The sequence below is a fragment of the Antedon mediterranea genome, chromosome 3 (genome assembly GCF_964355755.1).
Source record: "Antedon mediterranea chromosome 3, ecAntMedi1.1, whole genome shotgun sequence".
Taxonomy (NCBI): domain Eukaryota; kingdom Metazoa; phylum Echinodermata; class Crinoidea; order Comatulida; family Antedonidae; genus Antedon; species Antedon mediterranea.
This window is the reverse complement of record NC_092672.1, coordinates 22,536,020-22,559,350: the sequence shown is the minus strand read 5'-3', so window position 1 is coordinate 22,559,350 and position 23,331 is coordinate 22,536,020. Positions and strand designations below refer to the sequence as shown.

The following is a 23,331-nucleotide window of genomic DNA, read 5'->3' as shown; positions in this document are numbered from 1 at the left end:
ACGCATCTTTTAATATCTACCTCATCAATAATTAATGTTAATAATCTAAATCACATTGTTGGATATGATCAGTGTAGTCATAATTTGATAACTGAGCACGCATCTTTAAATATCTACCTCATCAATAATTATTATTAATAATCTATATCACATTGTTGGATATAATCAGTGTAGTCATAATTTGATAACTGAGCACGCATCTTTAAATATCTACATCATCAATAATTATTAATAATAATCTATATCACATTTTGGGATATGATTAGTGTAGTCATAATTTGATAACTGAGCACGCATCTTTCAATATCTACATCATCAATAATTATTATTAATATCTTATATCACATTGTTTGATATGATCAGTGTAGTCAGAATTTGATAACTGAGCACGCATCTTTTAATATCTACCTCATCAATAATTATTATTAATATCTTATATCACATTGTTGGATATGATCAGTGTAGTCAGAATTTGATAACTGAGCACGCATCTTTTAATATCTACCTCATCAATAATTATTATTAATAATCTATAGCACATTGTTTGATATGATCAGTGTAGTCATAATTTGATAACTGAGCACGCATCTTTTAATATATACCTCATCAATAATTAATGTTAATAATCTAAATCACATTGTTGGATATGATCAGTGTAGTCATAATTTGATAACTGAGCACGCATCTTTAAATATCTACCTCATCAATAATTATTATTAATAATCTATATCACATTGTTGGATATAATCAGTGTAGTCATAATTTGATAACTGAGCACGCATCTTTAAATATCTACATCATCAATAATTATTAATAATAATCTATATCACATTTTGGGATATGATTAGTGTAGTCATAATTTGATAACTGAGCACGCATCTTTCAATATCTACATCATCAATAATTATTATTAATATCTTATATCACATTGTTTGATATGATCAGTGTAGTCATAATTTGATAACTGAGCACGCATCTTTAAATATCTACATCATCAATAATTATTAATAATAATCTATATCACATTGTGGGATATGATCAGTGTAGTCTTAATTTGATAACTGAGCACGCATCTTTAAATATCTACCTCATCAATAATTATTATTAAGATCTTATATCACAATGTTGGATACGATTAGTGTAGTCAGAATTTGATAACTGAGCACGCATCTTTAAATATCTACATCATCAATAATTATTAATAATAATCTATATCACATTGTGGGATATGATCAGTGTAGTCATAATTTGATAACTGAGCACGCATCTTTTAATATCTACCTCATCAATAATTATTATTAATATCTTATATCACATTGTTGGATATGATCAGTGTAGTCAGAATTTGATAACTGAGCACGCATCTTTCAATATCTACCTCATCAATAATTGTTATTAATATCTTATATCACATTGTTGGATATGATCAGTGTAGTCAGAATTTGATAACTGAGCACGCATCTTTTAATATCTATTTCATCAATAATATTATTAATACTCTACATCACACTGTTGGATATAATCAGTGTAGTCATAATTTGATAACTGAGCACGCATCTTTAAATATCTACCTCATCAATAATTATTATTAATAATCTATGTCACATTGTTGGATATGATCTGTATATTCATAATTTGTTATAACGCATCTTTTAATATCTACCTAATCAATAATAATTATTAATACTTAATGTTGGATATGATCAGTGTGATTTTGTTAGATTTACTGTATACAAGAGATCGAGTCGATGGATTTTGAAAATGTGTTATTCTTTTGTTCCTAATTACCCTATTGATTTGTATCCGTTTGCTGTTTAAATTTATACTTTTAAGAACGCATCGTTTATGATGAACGTGTGCCGTTGTAAAAATAAAAATATTCCATATCTTTTTATGTTTGATATGTATTGTAGGGGCCATCATGAGACATGCTTTGGCTTCTATTGAGGGTCCCAGTTCTTCTTAACAGAATAAATGTGCAGTGAATGAATAATTTGATAAATGAGGACGTGTGTTTTAACATCGATCTATTCAGACCGTAATGCTCTTCCAGAAATGATATGTTGCTATAATAGGCCTATGACAAATTTCCATTACATTAATAATTCAATTAAGATTTGAAATGTGTCAGAAATACTAAAGAAATCCAGTAATCTTATTGATTAATAATTATTTATACCATTTCTGATGAACGAACAGAAAACTAAACTTGCAGCCAATCAAAAAGCTGCTGTACTGTATAAGTAGGGAATTTTAAGTAGGAGTTGTTTTAAATGTCATTGGTCTCGGCTAATCAGTTATTGCCATTTGACTATGATAAGCATCTTTATTACCAAACAATATTAAAATGTAATGATTTCCTTCACTTTTTACAACCTAGTTTGTGTTTTAAAATGTCAATTTTGGATAAATTTACAGATTTTACTATTTAAACTGCGTAAACTTAATGCTAACTTTAAAAAAACACCCACAAACATCATCCAAACAACTTAATATTGATTATACCACTACAAGAACTATAAAAGAGGACAATTTATGAAATAATTTCATTGAAATAGCTCTAGGTTTGAATTTTTAGGGTAAAAGATGTCAATTTTGGATAAATTTACAGATTTTGCCATGTAAACTGTGCAAACTTTAAAAAAACACCCCACAAACATCATCCAAACCACTTAATATTGAGTATACCACTACTAGAACTATAAAAGAGGACAATTTATGAAATAATTTTATTGAAATAGCTCTAGGTTTGAATTTTTAGGGTAAAAAATGTCAATTTTGGATAAATTTACAGATTTTACCATGTAAACTGCGTAAACTTAATGCAAACTTTAAAAAAAAACCCACAAACATCATCCAAACAACTTAATATTGATTATACCACTACTAGAACTATAAAAGAGGACAATTTATGAAATAATTTTATTGAAATAGTTCTGGTTTGAATTTTTAGGGTAAAAAATGTCAATTTTGGATAAATTTACAGATTTTGCCATGTAAACTGCGTAAACTTAATGCTAACTTAACAAAAACACCCCACAAACATCATTCAAACAACTTAATATTGATTATATCACTACTAGAACTGTAAAAGAAGAGAATTTTTGAAATCAATTTATTGAAATAGCTCTAAGTTTGACTTTTTAGGGTGAAAAATGTCAATTTTGGATAAATTTACAGATTTTACCATGTAAACTGCGTAAACTTAATGCTAACTTAACAAAAACACCCCACAAACATCATCCAAACAACTTAATATTGATTATACCACTACTAGAACTATAAAAGAGGACAATTTATGAAATCAATTTATTGAAATAGCTCTAAGTTTGACTTTTTAGGGTGAAAAATGTCAATTTTGGATAAATTTACAGATTTTACCATTTAAACAGCGTAAACTTAATGCAAACTTTAAAAAAACACCCACAAACATCATCCAAACCACTTAATATTGATTATACCACTACAAGAACTATAAAAGAGGACAATTTATGAAATAATTTTATTGAAATAGCTCTAGGTTTGAATTTTTAGGGTAAAAGATGTCAATTTTGGATAAATTTACAGATTTTGCCATGTAAACTGTGCAAACTTTAAAAAAACACCCCACAAACATCATCCAAACCACTTAATATTGAGTATACCACTACTAGAACTATAAAAGAGGACAATTTATGAAATAATTTTATTGAAATAGCTCTAGGTTTGAATTTTTAGGGTAAAAAATGTCAATTTTGGATAAATTTACAGATTTTACCATGTAAACTGCGTAAACTTAATGCAAACTTTTAAAAAACACCTACAAACATCATCCAAACAACTTAATATTGATTATACCACTACTAGAACTATAAAAGAGGACAATTTATGAAATAACTTTATTGAAATAGCTCTGGTTTGAATTTTTAGGGTAAAAAATGTCAATTTTGGATAAATTTACAGATTTTGCCATGTAAACTGCGTAAACTTAATGCTAACTTAACAAAAACACCCCACAAACATCATTCAAACAACTTAATATTGATTATATCACTACTAGAACTGTAAAAAAAGAGAATTTTTGAAATCAATTTATTGAAATAGCTCTGAAGTTTGACTTTTTAGGGTGAAAAATGTCAATTTTGGATAAATTGACAGATTTTACCATGTAAACTGTGCAAACTTTAAAAAAAACACCCCACAAACATCATCCAAACAACTTAATATTGATTATACCACTACTAGAACTATAAAAGAGGACAATTTATGAAATCATTTTATTAAAATAGTTCTAGGTATAAATTGACACATTTTACCATGTCAACTGTGCAAACTTTTAAAAAACACCCCACAAACATCATCCAAACCACTTAATATTGATTATATCATTATTAGAACTATAAAAGAGGACAATTTATGAAATAATTTTATTGAAATGGCTCTATTTTTTTAGGAGTGAAAAATGTCAATTTTGGATAATTGACAGATTTTACCATGTAAACTGCGTAAACTTAATTAAAAAATACCCCACAAACATCATTCAAACAATTGAATACTGATTATACCACTACTAGAACTATAAAAGAAGACAATTTATGAAATCATTTTATTAAAATAGTTCTAGGTTTGACATTTTTGGGGTGATTATGAAATAATTTTATTGAAATAGCTCTAGGAATAAATTGACACATTTTACCATGTAAACTGTGCAAACTTTTAAAAAACACCCCACAAACATCATCCAAACCACTTTGATTATATCATTATTAGAACCATAAAAAGAGGACAATTTATGAAATAATTTTATTGAAATGGCTCTAAGATTTTTTTAGGAGTGAAAAATGTCAATTTTGGATAATTGACAGATTTTACCATCTAAACTGCGTAAACTTAATTAAAAAATACCTCACAAACATCATTCAAACAATTGAATACTGATTATACCATTACTAGAAATATAAAAGAAGACAATTTATAAAATCATTTTATTATTAAATAGCTCTAGGTTTGACATTTTTGGGGTAAAAAACCACTTAATATTGATTATCACTAAAACTATAAAAGAAGACAACTTATGAAATGATTTTATTGAAATAGGTCAAAGTTTGACCTTTTGGATAAATTGAACTTTACAATGTAAAAAAGGCCATCTGCAATCATCCTTCAAACCACTTATTATATTAAGACAATATTAATATTTGAAGCAGATATAAAATGATGCATGCTCAGTTATCAAATGACTAGGCCTACACTGATCATATTTGATATTGGTATATAGACAATTAATATTAATTATTGTTGAGGTAGTTCAAACTATGATTACACTGATCATATCCAAAATTGTGATATAGAATATTATTAATAGTTATGGAAAAGATAGATATTAAAAAACTAAACAGATCATATCCAACAGTTTGATATAGATTATTAATATTAATTAATGATGATGCAGATATTAAAAGATTTTTGCTCAGTTATCAATTTATGACTACACTGATCATATCCAACTATGTGATATAGATTATTAATAATAATTATTGATGAAATAGATATTGAAAGATGCATGCTCAGTTATCAAATTATGACTACACTAATCATATCCAACATTGTGATATAGATTATTAATAATAATTATTGATGAGGTAGATATTAAAAGATGCATGCTCAGTTATCAAACTATGACTACACTGATCATATCCAACATTGTGATATAGGATATTATTAATAGTTATTGATAAGGTAGATATTAAAAAACCAAACAGATCATATCCAACAGTGTAATATAGATTATTAATATTAATTATTAGTGAGGTAGATATTCTTCTTCTTTATTGTATCAAACAAAAACAATTTCAATACAAAAGGTAGCCAAGGTATAGCCGAAGCTAATCAAGCTTGGTACCTTTTATCTTAAACTAACTTAAGCTACGAAATTAACAAATGAATAACAGAACTTAAAAGAAAATAAAAATTTGATAACGTCAAAAACCAAACAAAAAATGTTGAATAATAAATAAATAACATAACATAAAGTGCTGTATGTACTATGCTGTAATAAACAAAACCATATCAGTTCAATAGATAATATCTGATGAATTCACAATATATAAAACATTTTAAATTATAGATTATTCTTTTATATACTTAAATAAAAGTAATTCTAAAGATGTATGCTCAGTTATCAAATTATGACTACAATGATCATATCCAACAATGTGATATAAATTATTAATAATAATTATTGATGAAATAGATATTGAAAGATGCGTGCTCAGTTATCAAATTATGACTACACTGATCATATCCAACATTGTGATATAGGATATTATTAATAGTCATTGATAAGGTAGATATTAAAAGATGCGTGCTCAGTTATATTATGACTACACTGATCATATTGAACAATGCAATATAGATTATTAATATTAATTATTGATGAGGTAGATATTAAAAGATGCATGCTCAGTTATCAAATTCTGACTACACTGATCATATCCAACAATGTGATATAGATTATTAATAATAATTATTGAAAGGTAGATATTAAAAGATGCGTGCTCAGTTATCAAATTATGACTACACTGATCATATCGAACAATGTGATATAGATTATTAATATTAATTATTGATGAGGTAGATATTAAAAGATGCGTGCTCAGTTATCAAATTCTGACTACACTGATCATTATCGAACAATGTGATATAAGATATTAATAATAATTATTGATGAGGTAGATATTAAAAGATGCGTGCTCAGTTATCAAATTCTGACTACACTGATCATATCCAACGTGATATAATATATTATTAATAGTTATTGATAAGGTATATATTAAAAAACTAAACAGATCATATCCAACAATGTGATATAGGTTATTAATATTAATTAATGATGATGTAGATATTAAAAGATTATTGCTCAGTTATCAAATTATGACTACACTGATCATAACCAACAATGTGATATAGATTATTAATAATAATTATTGATGAAATAGATATTGAAAGATGGGTGCTCAGTTATAAAATTATGACTACACTGATCATATCCAACATTGTGATATAGGATATTATTAATAGTTATTGATAAGGTATATTAAAAGATGCGTGCTGTTATTAAATTATGACTACACTGATCATATCGAACAATGTGATATTGATTATTAATATTAATTATTGATGAGGTAGATATTAAAAGATGCGTGCTCAGTTATCAAATTATGACTACAATGATCATATCCAACAATGTGATATAAATTATTAATAATAATTATTGATGAAGGAAATAGATATTGAAAGATGTGTGCTCAGTTATCAAATTATGACTACACTAATCATATCCAACATTGTGATATAGGATATTATTAATAGTCATTGATAAGGTATATATTAAAAGATGCGTGCTCAGTTATCAAATTCTGACTACACTGATCATATCGAACAATGTGATATATTATGATATTAATATTAATTATTGATGAGGTAGATATTAAAAGATGCGTGCTCAGTTATCAAATTATGACTAACACTGATCATATCCTACATTGTGATATAGGACATTATTAATAGTTATTGATAAGGTAGTTATTAAAAGATGTGTGCTCAGTTATCAAATTTTGACTACAAAGATCATATCCAACATTGTGATGTACTGTAGATTTATATTAATATTAATTATTGATGATGTAGATATTATAAGATGCATGCTAAGTTATCAAATTGTTACTACACGGATCATATTTGATATTGTGATTGATGATATATTCATATAAAGAGTGTACAATACTCACAGTATTTTTTAATCCATCCACATGAAGAAGAGACACAAGAAGAGTTGTTTGAAATTGTGAAGCCTCACAACCTTACTAATTGTGATGACATTTAATATAATATTACAGCCATACACAAACAGTAAGGTAGTTAGGGTCACTACAATCTATTAAAATAATTAACATTAATTTAACTGGAAACATTGTTAATTATCAGTTTGAGTTTGACTTTTGTCTCTTTTGTTGTAGAATTGAATCTCTGTTTATCCATTGCTTTCAACCTGAAAATAAACAGGCCTAATACCTTGGCATTAGCAATGAAATCAACTTACACACTGATGAATCTTAATACTCCTACCTACCTATCTAATATTTTATATAGATAGGCTGTCTATGACCCCCCAGCCTATCCCTAGCTAGGCCTATGCCTCTCTAGACCATTCTGCTGGCTAGCTAGCAAGGCCCTAGGCCTAGTCCTATAATTAATAGCACAGGTCTCATATAGATAGGCCTAGCTAGAGTGTTTAGACTGAGCCTGGTTATATGCCTATTTATTTAACTAGGACTAGGCAGGCCTAATCAGCCTAAACTAAGGCCTAATAAACTAGTCTAGGCCCTAACTAGAATACATAGAGCTAGCTAGTTAGGCAGCCTAGGCCTAGCTACTTATTAGCTAGTAAGTAGGCCTAGCTAGCTAGCCTACCAGTTCCCTAGTAGGGCCTAACCAGGTGGGCCTACTAGCCTAGCCTACTACTCTAGCTAGGCTAGATCTTTCTATTTCTAGTAGGCCTAGGCCTAGCTAGACAAGGCTAGCCATAGTAGGCCTAGTAGTACTAGGCCTACCTAGTTTTTAGGCCTAAACTATTAGCTAGAGTAGAGAGATGCTAGCCTAACTAGGCCTAGGCCCTAGCTAGCTAGCTAGGCCTAGACTAGGCTAGCCTATAGGCTATAGGCCTGCCCTCCACTACCCTACTAGGCCTAATCTGCCCTTTTTGGAGGCTAAAATATTGTCTGAAATAAGCTATGACCTACAAATATAGCTTAACTATCTGTTTAAGGGTGACACTGATGATGGGTAATCAATAAAATATGCTTCTAAATCTACCTTTTTGGCTTGCAATCATAATATCCAGTCTAGCCTAGGCCTAGGCCTGCACGGATCAGGTAGCGAAACGAACGAAGTGAGAGCAGAGAGCTGAGGAGGAGGAGGCCTCCTCCTCGGCCTAGGTTTCAGGCAGAAAAGAACATCTTGAGTTTCTGTAATTATATATCTATTTATAGTTATTTTAAAATATATCCCTAACATTTAAAAAATTATATATATTACTGACAATTAATTCTAAGAATGATACTCTATCTAATGATAAAATCAATTAAATGTATTTTCCGTACGAAATTAATTATATACGAGGATGGCATAAGTGATAGTTCTCTGTTATCAAAAAACAACTACATACTATACCTGATTATTTTTTGGCTGAGTTGACGTGAGGCCGAGTTGACTTGAGACCGAGTTGACTTGAGGCCGACTTGACGGGGGGCCGACTTGACTTGGGGTTTACTTGGGGCCGACTTGACTTTGGCCGAGACGGTTTAGGGCCGACTTGGATCGAAATCGTATTACAGTATTACTATATGGGATATTAGGCCTAACCTAAGTCTAGGCCGGTTATCACAGTAAAATGTTTTTATTTGCTGCCCGATCGTCTTGGGCCCAGAAAATGTGGTCCCGATCGTCTCATGCGTTGGCCCGATCGTCTCATGCGTTGGCCCGATCGTCTCATGTGTTAGGAACCAGTTTGGTTTCTATCGTCTCATTTGCTGGGCCCGATCGTATTAGCACAGTGTTGTGATTTTAGGTCGGTGCTGGAATGGCCTGATAATGAAAGCTACTAGGCTTACCTTAACAGTCCCGCTTGTCCTAAATCACACAAGTATCCGAAAGCAGTAAATCCAAATATCTTTGTCAATTCCGGTTGCGTCCGTTTCTCCTTGGTTCCTGCTTCGAATAGCTCGGTTCGGCCGGCGTCAAGGCCCCACGTTAACATTTGCATACCCCCTGTATGCAAATCAAGCTATCGGGGCGACGCCCTCGTTCGGTCGGAGGGGTGGTCTGTTTACCCAGCGGGCGCCGTTCACAACACTCCTCCCGTGTTTGAAAAGCGGGCACCCCGTCCTGGGTCCACCTCGGGGGTAAACCAGGTGATTTTCGTACGTGAAAAAATACCCGATACCCGTAGCTATGTAGACTGCTCCCAACGATCTCTTCAGATAGTCAATGGCCGTGGGACATGCCAGTAGCACCGTCCCCCGCTTCCGTCAGCAAACGGCACCTGGTCCCTGTCTGAGAGAGAAGAGAAAATAAACGCGAGTACCTAATTGTTAACCGAGGACTTGCAGTCCGCACATCGATATAAGTCGATGTCCAAGGCCTCAGACGGTGCAATATTCACACATGCACCATGGTACCACACCTCGCAATAGTCACATTGTATCATAAATGAGCCGGCCCAGGGCTGGCGACATAGACAATACAACGGTCCTCCTGCATCCGGATCTGTAGGTGAAGAGAGAGGAAGTAAGTTAAAATCAACCAGCCATTTAGGAAGCTGTCGATCCCGACAAGGCTTCAGCTTGTCATGATTTAAAACCACTGTCTTGTTTCTCAGCTGCACCTGAAATAAACAAGAACTAATAACCTTAGTGATAATACCAGGCCCCTTCCAGGGGGGACACAATTTCTTGCACTTCCCCCGAGGGGTAGCGTTGTCCAGAACGTAGACTTTGTCCCCACATTGGTATGGACGTTCCAGCACTCGAAGATCATAGTCCCGTTTCATCCTCTTCTGAGTCTGCTTTAGCGTATCCCTAGCGATGCCATGGGCATCACGGGTCGCTTTCACCAAATCTGCAACGTAGATAGCGGCTTCCTGCTCATCAGTGGACCGGCATTCTCCGAACATGAGATCAGCTGGTAAATTTACCTCTCGGCCCAGCATCAGCATGTTTGGAGTAAAACCAGTCGAGCGGTTCACCGTGGCGCGTAGTGCACCAGCAATCTGCGGTAGATAGACATCCCAGTCTCGTTGTCTCTTCCCAACGAAGCATCGTACAGCATCCATAAGTGTTCGATTAAATCGCTCTACTTGACCATTAGCCGACGGTCGGTAGCTTGTCGTCCGGGTCTTGTGGATCTGTAAAACTTTACACAAAGATGCAAACAATTCACTCTCAAAATTTCTCCCCTGGTCTGAGTGCAACTGAAAAGGTACACCGAATCTAGAGAAGAAGTCCCTTACTAGGGCTCTAGCGGTTACCTCCGCAACCTGAGACGGGAGCGGGCTGATCTCAACCCATTTTGTGAATTGGTCGACCATCATAAGAACGTAAATATTCCCCTGTTCAGTTTTTGGTAACGGGCCGAGGAAATCGATATGTACGCGTTCCATGGGAACGCCGGCCTGGAATTCAGTCAACCGATGTCGACCTTGCCGAGTAGCCTTCTTGCTTCTATTACAAATATTGCAAGTCTGTACATACCTCTGTATATCCCCGCCCATACCGTACCAGAAAAACTTCTCCTTCAATCGGAACTTGGTCCGAGCGACCCCTTGATGACCCGCCGACGGCAAATCATGATGTAACCTAAAAGCTACGGCATGTAGCTCCTTGGGCAACACAAGTAGTCGTCCGGTACCCTCTGCTTGGTTGATGAACAGTATACCTGCTTCCGTGAGATGCAAGCGTTGCCTGTTCAGCCAGTAGTGTTTGGTGGCAGCGCTGGAGATAAACAGCTGATTCTCGGAGGGTTCCCCATTCCGCAACCAGTCCAGAACAGGTGCCAAGTCAGGATCACTCGTTTGATGTTGCCGTAGCTCATCCAGTGAGTAACCCCAACACTCGGCTCCCTTCGGCCGTAGCTGTACTGCAGCCACTCGTCCACCATCATCGTCCTGTAGGAAAGAAAACTGAATCGTACCGTTAGTAGCAGTCCGTGATACCTCTATACTTACTTGTCCACCGGGGTCCCAAGGAACATCGTCCCCTGGCAGAGTACCCTCCAGGTGGTCCACGGCTACCTGGTGTACGTGCGCGATGGGCACAACGTCGTCCACTTCATCCTGGAACGCTGACCATCTCGCATCCGCTCGTTGACAGTACGAACAGCCCCCACAGGGAAGCCCTTCAAGCGCAGGCCGTTCGTGGCTACTGTCATGAGTTTCGGGTCGGCGAGACAGAGCATCGGCGTTGCCATGGTGTTGCCCTCGGCGGTGTTCAATCAACAGGTGGTACTGGCTCAACTCCTCAATCCACCGAGCAAGTTGCCCCTGTGGCTGCTTGAAGTTGAGGAGCCAGGTCAGGCTATTGTGATCAGTCCGCACTCTAAAAGGTCTGCCTAGAAGGTAGTGCCTAAAATGCCTTGTCATGAACACAATTGCTAGCAACTCCTTGCGTGTAGTGCAATAGTTCCGTTGTTCATGAGTTAGACGAGCACTTGCGTATGCAATTACCTTCTCCTTACCTTCCTGCACCTGGAGCAGCTCGCCTCCTAGCGCTTGATCCGAAGCGTCGACATCCAGAATAAATTCATCAGTCCCGTTCGGCAAGGCGAGTAGAGGAGGTTGAACGAGAGCAGCTTTCAGGTCGGTGAACGCTTGTTGTTGTTCCTCATCCCAGTGAAACTTCACCTCTTTTTTAGTGAGTTCATATAGAGGTGCAGCTAAACCAGCAAAGTTCTCAATGAACTCTCTATGGTAATTAGCCAACCCCAAGAACTGCTGTACTTCTCTCAGATGGGTAGGTGCCGGCCAGTCTTGAACAGCCTTTATATCCGAATCGGACACTGCCACCGTATCCTCCCCAACGATTCGCCCTAAAAATTCAACCTGTTTCTGAAAGAAAACACACTTTTTAGGTTTAAGTTTAAAGTTGTTAACACGAAATCGCTGCAGAACCTGAGAGAGGTTGCTGAGATGATCTTCAAACGTTTTACCTAGCACGACAATATCATCGAGAAATGCCAATACCGTATCCCACGCCAATCCCCGCAGCACCAAACCCATGGCACGGGAGAAGGTTGCAGGACAATTGGTAAGACCAAATGGCATCTTCACGAATTCATACAGGCCATGCTTGGTGATAAACGCTGTCTTCTTACGGTCTTCATCCTTCATCTTAATCTGCCAGTACCCCCAAATCGCGTCCAGTTTAGAAAACCAGATATTCCCCGACAGTGTGTCAAGGCAATCACGAATCAGAGGTAATGGATACGCATCTTTAGTCGTGATGTTGTTGAGAGCTCGATAGTCAATGCAAAAGCGCACAGAACCATCGCGCTTCCGGACCAACACAGGCGGTGACGCCCATTCAGACATGGATGGTTGAATAACACCAGCCTCCAACATCTTCTTTATCTCCTTTTCCTCCTCCCCCACAAAGCGCAGAGGAGTATGGCGGAGCCGTTGCCTGATCGGTGAGGCATCTCCAGTGTCGATGCTGTGTTCAATATCACCAAAGGTGCCAATGTCGAACTGATGAGCGGCGAAGACATCCTGGTAATCAACCAATAGTTTAGTGAGCGCGTCAGCCTCTTCACCTGAGAGATTAGATCTCGAAGAGTCCAACATGCCCACTAGGTGCGCCGGCACCCCCTCAGGTTGGTCACCGTCATCGTCCGCTTGATTCGACAAAGCATCCTCGGACGGAGTCGCCCCCGTCTGGAACACACTCACCCCTTCAGCTTCCCTGGCCGTACCTATCTGTCTACCCTTTTTCATAGTAAGGTAATGATCAGATGTGTTGATGACACAGATGCATGGCGCATCAGTGCGTAGATGTAAAGTTGCCGGTATCGCCACATCGTCAGTAGTTGGAACTGGCTCTATAAAGAAATCAGGCATAGATACATTGTTAGTCACAAGTTTACATTTAACATGAGCGGCTGAGTGAGGAGGAATTACTCTCCGTTTAGCCACCGTTACCTGGGCAACCCTAGGTTCCACCGGTGAATCCCCTCTTAGAGATATGGTACTGCCCCCAATTGCCAAAAGCAAATTTCCACAATCGATAACGGCTCCCTGTGGATGAAGAAAATCACCACCCAAGAGCATATCGTCATTGATGGGGGCAACATAAAAGAATTCATGGTACTCTTTGGTTCCCAATGTAAACTGTAGCGGCCCCACCTTCGACCCTGGCATAGATGTCCCCCTCCCTGCCAAAGTAAAGGACAGGGTGGACACCACAGGTGGTGCCGGATCTAGACTTTTATAAACCTTATCGGATAGTATGGTAAAATCCGCTGCAGTATCCACGACTGCGTCAATTTTGGTACCATTGACAAAAGCAGTTGCATGCAACGCATTCAATGATTTTACCCTATTGATAACAATCCGGGTTTGAGTCTCTTCAGTTTTGGTTGTCGTCGGTGTAGATGATTCAATCAGCCCTGAGCTAATTGCAGACGGCTCAATGATCGTCACAGGATCCGGTGCTACCCCCTCTGTATTTACAGGCTTGGCCATCGGGCCTAGCTTGGGGATAGTCGACGAACCATCCTCTTTCTGGCCAGCTTCCGGAACCGGGTTAGGTCGTCGGCCCTCTGACCCAACCCTTACTCGTTTAACGGATCCGGCTCATTGCCACTAACCTGACGCAAACGGCTCGCTAATCTCGGACACTCCCTGCGGAAGTGTCCCACCTCCTTACATTCAAAACAAGCCAGTTCGCCTGGTTTCAGGAAACGCATGAGCTGATCCAATTGATTCCGCATGGCGGCAATCTCCGTGTTCACGGTGTTCTCCACCCGTCCCAGATTGGTATTCAACGTCTGGAAATTACCCTCCACAGTAGCCAAACGGGCTTCTGTAGTAGGAGTATTGTTGGTGGGTGGCACCGACGTCACAGTTCGAGGCTGGTTCTGGCCGTCAGTAGGTGCGGGTTCCGGAGGAACCCAAGCTGGTGCTGGCCTTTGAAACGTTACACGGTTTCCCCTCATAGGCCTCCCTCGCACCTGCTGAATGGACACCTCATCGCCAGTTTCACCCTCGGTATCGTCCTGGTCTTCTGAAGGTAGCTGAAAAGATAGTGGGGGTGCAAAAGAAGTACGGACCGTGGACCTAACATGAGGTTTCACGGTATCCTTAACCTTACTCTTACGTTTACTATATAGCCCCCTATAACTATCATATTTTTCAAACTCCCTAATAGCTCTGGGAATAGTTGAACAGTGCTTGTGCATGACGTGCCTACCTACTTCTGCATCCCTGCACCCAATACAAAACCTAACTACGGCCTGCTCTTGGATCCACTCCTTGGGCAAATCCTTAAACGCCTTTCTAGTCAAGGTTAGCACTCTATCTCCCCATTCCTCTATAGTCTCTCCCTCATTTTGCGTAGCAGTCTCTAATTTAGCTTGGAGGACTGCGGGGAGCTCGTCCTCACTAAAACGTCGGTTAAAAGCTTTAATGATCTGCCTAAAGCCCAAATCAGCGTCCATTTCTATCAGATTCACATAGAACTCAGCCGCCGCCCCGTCTAAACACCAAGTAAGGACGTCCTTACTTTCACGGTTTGTGAGTTCCTGCTCCTCTATAAATGAAGCCAACCGCCGCTTAAAAAAGGACCAGTTGTCTCCCCTCCCCCTAAACGTTAGAGACCTAGGTATATCTTTTTTACGCATCCTCCTACGTTCTAAAAAACCCTGCCGGCCTTCATAGTGCCTGATTCTTGGGGTCGCCCTAAGACACTCCACTGCTGTCCTAGCCCCTGCACTATGTCTATCCGACTGTCTATCCGACTCTCTACTCCTGCTACTATCAGTATCAGCACCATCCCCACTAAGGTCACTATCGCTGGCCGATGGAGATCGCCGGCGAGCCCTAGTTTTAGACCTAGCGGTTTTAGATAGTCTCCTGGGGAGTCTTTCCTCCTCGTCCTCCCTAGAGCTAAAACACGAGTCTAAGGTTATCGGAGATGGCTTTTTGATGTAGCTCCTACGTTGTGTTGACCTATTCTTACTCCTATCCTGGTCAGAACGCCCAGCGAAGGTGGATGGCGTATAAGCCCCAAGCCCACCTTCGAGATAACGAGGATCACTAGCAGGTCCTGTAGTATAATACGTACCTGGTACGTCTAATAAAGGAGTAGCCTGGGGCGATGAGAGGACGTGGTATCGACCACTATGGCCCCCGTCATTTTTCCCCCGATATGCCCCTTCCATACCTACAGATTGTGAGACCTGCGACCCCTTTCTGGCCGCTCTATTTTGCTTCTCCACTATAGGTGACACATTATCAATCATCTGGCCTACGCCTCCCCCTAAACTCGGATTCGGCTGAAAATCCAGGTAATCCACCAACCTGGCAGTACCAGCTACTCCGTGTATCTGATTAATATTAGAGGGCGTAATGTTGCCATGGGTAGCCCGCCATTTAATTATTCTAGTTGCTCGTTTCTTCCCTACATTAGGGACTCCATGAAGATCTTGCACTGGGCAAAAGTTAACTAGAACCTTATTAGACGACATGATCTAAAAATCGTCTCTCTTCTATTGGGTTGTTATGCTCCTAAATCTAGTTACAGTGTATGGCAGATGTTATTAAGCAAAGAGTACGATACAAATTAAAATACCGCCAGACGTAATAAAAATTACAGGCCCAACAGTAGAATAAAATATCGTCAATGCAGTAACACACACACAATATTGCAAAATGGTTGTTGGAGATGCAAATATAATAAAATATTTCACCAGCAAACCTGCAATGAGAAACAACTAGATTATTCAAAGAGACGTCAATACAGTTTAACAACACTTACCACTAAACCTTCCCCCGATGCAAAGAAAGGAGAGCGATAATGCCACTGTGAGGTTAACACAATAATACGCACAGCCAATATAATTTCTCAAGATGAAAAACCTGACTGACGGACGAAAAAGATGTTATCAATAAAAAACAATCAAATTTAAAATTAGTGGTGCCACTCAGTTCAACGGCCACGCCCAGTATCCCACCAGGTGATACGGCCTAGTAAACTGCCCACTAATCCTTCAACTATAGCAAAATAAATACAACTCCCGGTACGCATCGACTACCCCGTCGATACGCTAATCAGCAAGTATCCAAATGCCACAATACTGCGTGATTAACTTTACCGGTATGTTATACCTTCAATAAATATACCAACTTCAATAAACTAACAAATGCACCGTAAGTACAATAAGTTAATAATTTCAGCAGAGGACGAAATACCTCGCAATCAACCCGATCACGTTAAGAATGCCAGCTGGCAATCAAGGCACCCGCCTCCCCACCAAAAAAAAAGATTTCCGAGCTTTTGCTCGCAGCGCCAATGTTGTGATTTTAGGTCGGTGCTGGAATGGCCTGATAATGAAAGCTACTAGGCTTACCTTAACAGTCCCGCTTGTCCTAAATCACACAAGTATCCGAAAGCAGTAAATCCAAATATCTTTGTCAATTCCGGTTGCGTCCGTTTCTCCTTGGTTCCTGCTTCGAATAGCTCGGTTCGGCCGGCGTCAAGGCCCCACGTTAACATTTGCATACCCCCTGTATGCAAATCAAGCTATCGGGGCGACGCCCTCGTTCGGTCGGAGGGGTGGTCTGTTTACCCAGCGGGCGCCGTTCACAACAACAGGGCCCAATGCGGTAGTTTTATGTTTGATATGGTAAAATCGATAACGTTTTATTTTGGTTCCGATAAAATCGGGTGTTCGGTATGGAGCATTGCTGATTGCTGGTTGTGGTCAATATTTGTTTGGTACTATAAGGGATGAATGTTTATTTAGGCCTAAGCTTTTTGGGCTATCCTGCAAAATCTTTTATGATGATTTTCTAATCAATTCAAATCAAATCAGACCGACTACACTTTTCTGCAAAAGCCTAGCCTAGCTGTTCCTAGTACTTAGTACTGTAGGCAGGCCTGTCTAGGCTAGGCTATAATAGTAGTATATAGGGCCAAATAACCATTTAAATTCCTAGCTAGGCCTAGGCTAGGTCACAAGTGGTTATATGTTCATAAAAATTTGTTTGTAAAAATTTAGCATTTCGCTATTTTTTTCAGATTATTACTAAATCTAGGCCTAGATGCATTCCACCACAAGTTAAAAAGAAACCAGCATGTCGTTTCAAAAAGGTAAAGGAAAATGCTGTTGATATTCTCTCTGTCATGATACTGTAGTAGGCCTACTTTAGTAGACCTGAAGTGAACATTCTGACACTTGGCACAGTTATTCATTAGGGTATTAAAACATGGAATGAAATGGTTGCGCACACATGGCTGGTTAATTTACTAATTCCATCTGTCTAGCCCTTCTTTAAGTCAGTAGATTGTTTAAAAATAATACGTACATGTGCAACGTTTCAACTTGTTTTTAATAAGTCTTCATCTGGCAACTGACTAGATGTTAGTAGTTGCTAGGAGTACTGTAGCTTTGCTAGTTGTAGATTAGCGCCCCCTAAAAAGGCAAAGAACTTCGGAAAATCACAGACTAAATTACAAATTACAAATAGTCATTCCCTGACTTGTTAAAAACAAGTTGAAACGTCACACATGTACGTATTCATTAATGGTTTTAACATAAAGATTTATATACAGAATAATTACTATTAGATCCTTCAAAATGAAACACATCCTCTTTTCAATACATAGTTTAGTCCTCAAAGCTCCAAATGAATAATTTATTATGAAAGCTGTTAGACTTTACAAAAATTACTCTTTAGCAATAATTTGTATACATGTGTATTTTAAATGTTTGTTTTAAATGTTTGTTTACATTTGTGAGTCTGCCACAACCAAAAGAATCAGATTGTGGATAATAAAAGTTGATTGAATTGAATAATGAACTGTTTACTGTACTTTCAGGGGTTAATGGTGTGGATACATAATGAAAAAGAGGTTTGGGTTCCAGCGTGTGTTAATTCATGTTTTAGTGATGGCAAGATTATAGTCACTAAATATAATGGCCAGGTAAGAGGTTTGGGTTCCAGCGTGTGTTGGTTCATGTTTTAGTGATGGCAAGATTATAGTCACTAAATCTATTGGCCAGGTAAGAGGTTTGGGTTCCAGCGTGTGTTAATTCATGTTTTAGTGATGGCACGTTTATAGTCACTAAATCTAATGGCCAGGTAAGAGGTTTGGGTTCCAGCGTGTCTTAATTCATGTTTTAGTGATGGCAAGATTATAGTCACTAAATCTAATGGCCAGGTAAGAAGTTTGGGTTCTAGTATGTGTTAATTCATGTTTTAGTGATGGCAAGATTATAGTCACTAAATCTAATGGCCAGGTAAGAGGTTTGGGTTCCAGCGTGTGTTAATTCATGTTTTAATGATGGCAAGTTTATAGTCACTAAATCTAATGGCCAGGTAAGAGGTTTGGGTTCCTTCCAGCGTGTGTTAATTCATGTTTTAGTGATGGCAAGTTTATAGTCACTAAATCTAATGGCCAGGTAAGAGGTTTGGGTTCCAGCGTGTGTTAATTCATGTTTTAGTGATGGCAAGATTATAGTCACTAAATCTAATGGCCAGGTAAGAGGTTTGGGTTCCAGCGTGTGTTAATTCATGTTTTAGTGATGGCAAGATTATAGACACAAAATATAATTGTGAGGTAAGGAGGGGAGGGAAGCATACCATCTATGTCAACAACCCAACCTTGCTACTAAATATTCTATATAATGTATTTTAAATATTGCTTGTAACTTCATTGTCTAGGAGGTTGTGATACGTGGTCATGCTGGCTATCCAGTGCTGTGTACTCAAACAGATTGGATCAATACAGATGATCTTGTTTTGATTAATCCTCTCTCAGAACCTGCTGGTAAGTGAATTAATAGTAGACACATGTTTCAATGGTTGTTAGTACTATACAGGTCTTCCTCCTATTAAAGATCCCTTTAATTAAAAGCTCAATCTAATTTAAAGCCAGATGATCACCTATTTTTACCATTAGCTGCTGCCTCCCTCTAACTAATTAGAGATCAAAGACCACAATTTGGATGAATCCAACATTTTCCTTCAAATTTTTCCAAATTAAATACTCACTTTAAAATAAAATTGATAGTTCAGTAATACATTTTTAGAGTAGAACAGCGAATAATTTGAAGAAAATTTGACAAAATATTGGCAACACACTTGAGCAGTACTTAGCTGGTAGATACCACACTTAGACTGGCAACACACTTGTTACTTCTAATGTTTTCTGTTCATAGTGCTGAACTGTTTATGTGAGCGGTACTTAGCTGGTAGATACCACACTCAGACTGGCAACACACTTGTTACTTAACAAAATGTTGTCTGTTCATAGTGCTGAACTGTTTACATGAGCGGTACTTAGCTGGTAGATACCACACTCAGACTGGCAACACACTTGTTACTTCTAATGTTTTCTGTTCATAGTGCTGAACTGTTTACATGAGCGGTACTTAGCTGGTAGATACCACACTCAAACTGGCAACACACTTGTTACTTAACCTAAGTTTTTCTGTTCATAGTGCTGAACTGTTTACGTGAGCGCTACTTAGCTGGTAGATACCACACTCAGACTGGCAACACCCTTGTTACTTTAAATCCTTTCAAAGAAACTGGACATTTTGATGTTCATATGATTCATCGTTACCATAGTGATCAAAAGGTAAACAATGATTCGCTAGTATACTATTGATTTTTAGGAAAATTTATATGTTGGTGACATCACTATTAAAATCTTGACTTCACTTTATCTTCAATATTGGGCAAAAATATTAATATGTCCTCAGTTGCACTTAGAAGTGAGAACTTAGAGATATATGCTGAGCTTCCCTGAAAAGATAATTGTTTTGCTGAATATGCCATTTTATGTCACATAATACTGTAGTTATTCACTTTTTGACCAAAAATTGGAAAAAAAAAACATTATTTACCTGAAAAACTGTAATTTTTTAACAGTCACATTTTCTGTCAGAAAATGGGCTTTTAGTTAAATTTAACCATTCATTTTGTCTTTTTTTAAAGTAAACCACTATATTTGTGTGTTTTTTATTTCTTTAAAATTAATAACTTTATTAAAACAGCAAAATGGCTTGATTTTATTAATCCTCATTTTCATGTTTTTTGGGGAATATACATCTTTATTTTATATTATATATATCTTTATTTTATATTATATATTTTATCAGGCAAACCCACCACATGTATTTAGAGTTGCAGAAATAGCATTGTGTAATCTTACTAGAAGACTAGACAAGATTAATCAGTCAATAATTGTCAGCGGGGAAAGTGGTTCTGGAAAGGTAATTCAACAATTTCAGTTAATTACGTTTCTTTTCACCAATGTAATCACAGTCAATTTTTTACAAAACCACTTCTTTATTTTGAAATATTAGTGAGGCCCAAAATTGAATAAAAATAGAGAGGCTAAAAGCATGGACAAGTAATAGAGAGTGCTATAATTTGTTTTTACTGTTTCAAAGGACACTGTTACAAAATCAGCATTTATTGAATGTCACTAAATGCTTGCCAGACGTGCAAAGAGGGAATGTTGGCAACCCATTTTCACAAAGGCAGTTTAGTCAATATTTTTTGTTATCTGTTATTTATTACTGTTTTATTACAGACATGGAATGCAAGATGTTTACTAAAATATCTGACAACGGTGGCAGTATGTAACCCTGGGTATGAAAATTAAACACATTTAATTTAATATCATTAAACACTCTCATGTATGTAAAATTACAGTTTTTATTTCATCATAATTATAGATTTGTCTCTGTTTTGTTACTTATTTGTTATAACTTGTTGTCTTTTTTGTTCTTAGTGGTTTTACACCATCACCAGCAGATTGCATTGAAGGTAGAATATTAGACTCAAATCCTATTCTTGAAGCATTTGGTAATTATTACGTTTATCTTTTAATAAAGTACAGTAAGATACACATGTCATTCTCAAATGTAAAAACATCTATGTACTGTTATGGTCCTAAGAAAGGTCGCTAGAAGTTGGACCTTTATTTTTGTTAAATATACAAAATCAGCATTTTCAAATCATATCAATATATCAAATTTTCTATATTCATCATCATTATCATCAACAGATAAAGAAAAAATAGAATAAGAACAGTCGATAAAGAGATGAGAACCAAATAAAAATGAGCATAATGATAGTGTACCATTAAAATTACAAGAAAACTAGGGAAGAGTTAAATTAAATTGTAATTTAACTCTTCCCTGAGAAAACTGAAATATAAAAGTCAATAAGTATCATACTGATTTAAAAATAAATAAATAAAGCTACACCTAACCTAAAATTGATTAACGCTTTATGTAAAATGAAATTTAAAATGATAATTTAAAGCAGTTTGTGTACTGATTTTACATTTTGTAATTCTAGCATATCTTTAACCTTCAGTCATGGTGCCAAAATCCTTTAAACTCCTATTATATAGGCTAAAACTGTTGATCAGCAGTGGGGAACTTACAGTATGTTCTAAATATGAATTTGGTGAGATTTTATGCTCAAATTTAATTTTTGGCAGATTTGGTATCATTAAGACTAGTAGAATTGCAATTGATGGCAATATTTGATGGCCTGCACCAGTATATATATATACAGTAATATTAATCTTTTGCCACCCAGTACCCTACACCTCCCTACAACTCCATCTCTGTTATACAACTATTATTTCATTTTTTAGGCAATGCTAGCACAACCAGGAATCACAATAGTAGCCGCTTTGGAAAGTACATTCAGCTACAATTCAGTCGGTAAGTTTCATACATTATTTTTATTTGTCAATGTTCAACCAACATACTGTATACAGGCCATGCATTTTGAGTTTCTACATATGCCATTTTGTGTGTCATAGCAGGCAAGAATGAAATTACACACAAGAGGAATTCTTATTTTACCTTTCCAATTTTGTTTTCAGTGGAAATCATGTTGTTGGTGCTTCTATTCAGACATATCTTCTTGAGAAAACTAGAGTTGTTTATCAATGTGATGGTGCCAGGAATTTTCACATCTTTTACCAAGTTAGTATTAGTTATGTTTCATTTTTGTGTACCTTTAAACCGGATAACCAACTGTTTAACTTAACTGCTGGAACTGTGATACATTTGCATATTTTCTGCAGGTTAGAGAAAACCCTGCAATATATTAAAGATCTAATAAGTCTGGAGATCAATGTAGGCAGATGTGAAAAGGATCTTTCTGGTACTGATGATATTAAACATCTTGAAAAAAAATTGTCACTCACTTTGTAATATTTTGTAATATAGGGCAAGAAAGCACTCACTCTACTAATGTTATCAAAGCATGAAATATATTATTAGTTTATATTATTCTCATTATTAGTCTTTTTAATAATATCATTAACATTTCTTCTTTCAAATTATCATAGATGCTGTTTGGCGGAAATGAAAGGGAAATGAGGAACTGGTTACTACCAAACGTATTGAGTTCAGACAACTTAAACTATGTGAAACTAAACCGTTCAGAAGATGCATGTAATCAAAAGGATAAACAAGATTTTATAATTACAAAGCAAGCAATGTGTAATGTTGGACTTAGCAGGTCACAGCAACAAAAATTATTTA

The 23,331-nt window shown here is 36.7% G+C and overlaps 1 protein-coding gene and 1 long non-coding RNA gene across 2 annotated transcripts; both read left to right on the top strand.

Moving 5' to 3' along the window:
- Positions 1–17,026: 17,026 nt before the first annotated feature.
- Positions 17,027–21,732, top strand: LOC140044156 (unconventional myosin-XIX-like). Its single transcript, XM_072088633.1, has 7 exons — positions 17,027–17,104; positions 17,829–17,900; positions 19,475–19,580; positions 20,254–20,393; positions 20,917–21,030; positions 21,354–21,412; positions 21,555–21,732. Exons 1-7 carry the CDS (start codon positions 17,027–17,029, stop codon positions 21,730–21,732), a joined length of 747 nt encoding a protein of 248 aa, XP_071944734.1.
- A 560-nt stretch (positions 21,733–22,292) lies between these two features.
- On the top strand, positions 22,293–23,281 carry LOC140045046 (uncharacterized). Its single transcript, XR_011844531.1, has 3 exons — positions 22,293–22,500; positions 22,665–22,767; positions 23,136–23,281. It is a non-coding gene; the product is annotated as an uncharacterized lncRNA (long non-coding RNA).
- Positions 23,282–23,331: the final 50 nt, after the last annotated feature.

What these genes read in the sequence shown, in the direction of transcription:
- LOC140044156 (XM_072088633.1), top strand. Translation starts at nt 17,027, where the DNA reads ATGCCAGCTGGCAATCAAGGCACCCGCCTCCCCACCAAAAAAAAAGAT. An exon ending in TCCTCTCTCAGAACCTGCTG is followed by an intron (nt 19,581 to 20,253) that starts GTAAGTGAATTA and finishes TTCTGTTCATAG; the next exon opens with TGCTGAACTGTTTACGTGAG. An exon ending in GTTACCATAGTGATCAAAAG is followed by an intron (nt 20,394 to 20,916) that starts GTAAACAATGAT and finishes ATATTTTATCAG; the next exon opens with GCAAACCCACCACATGTATT.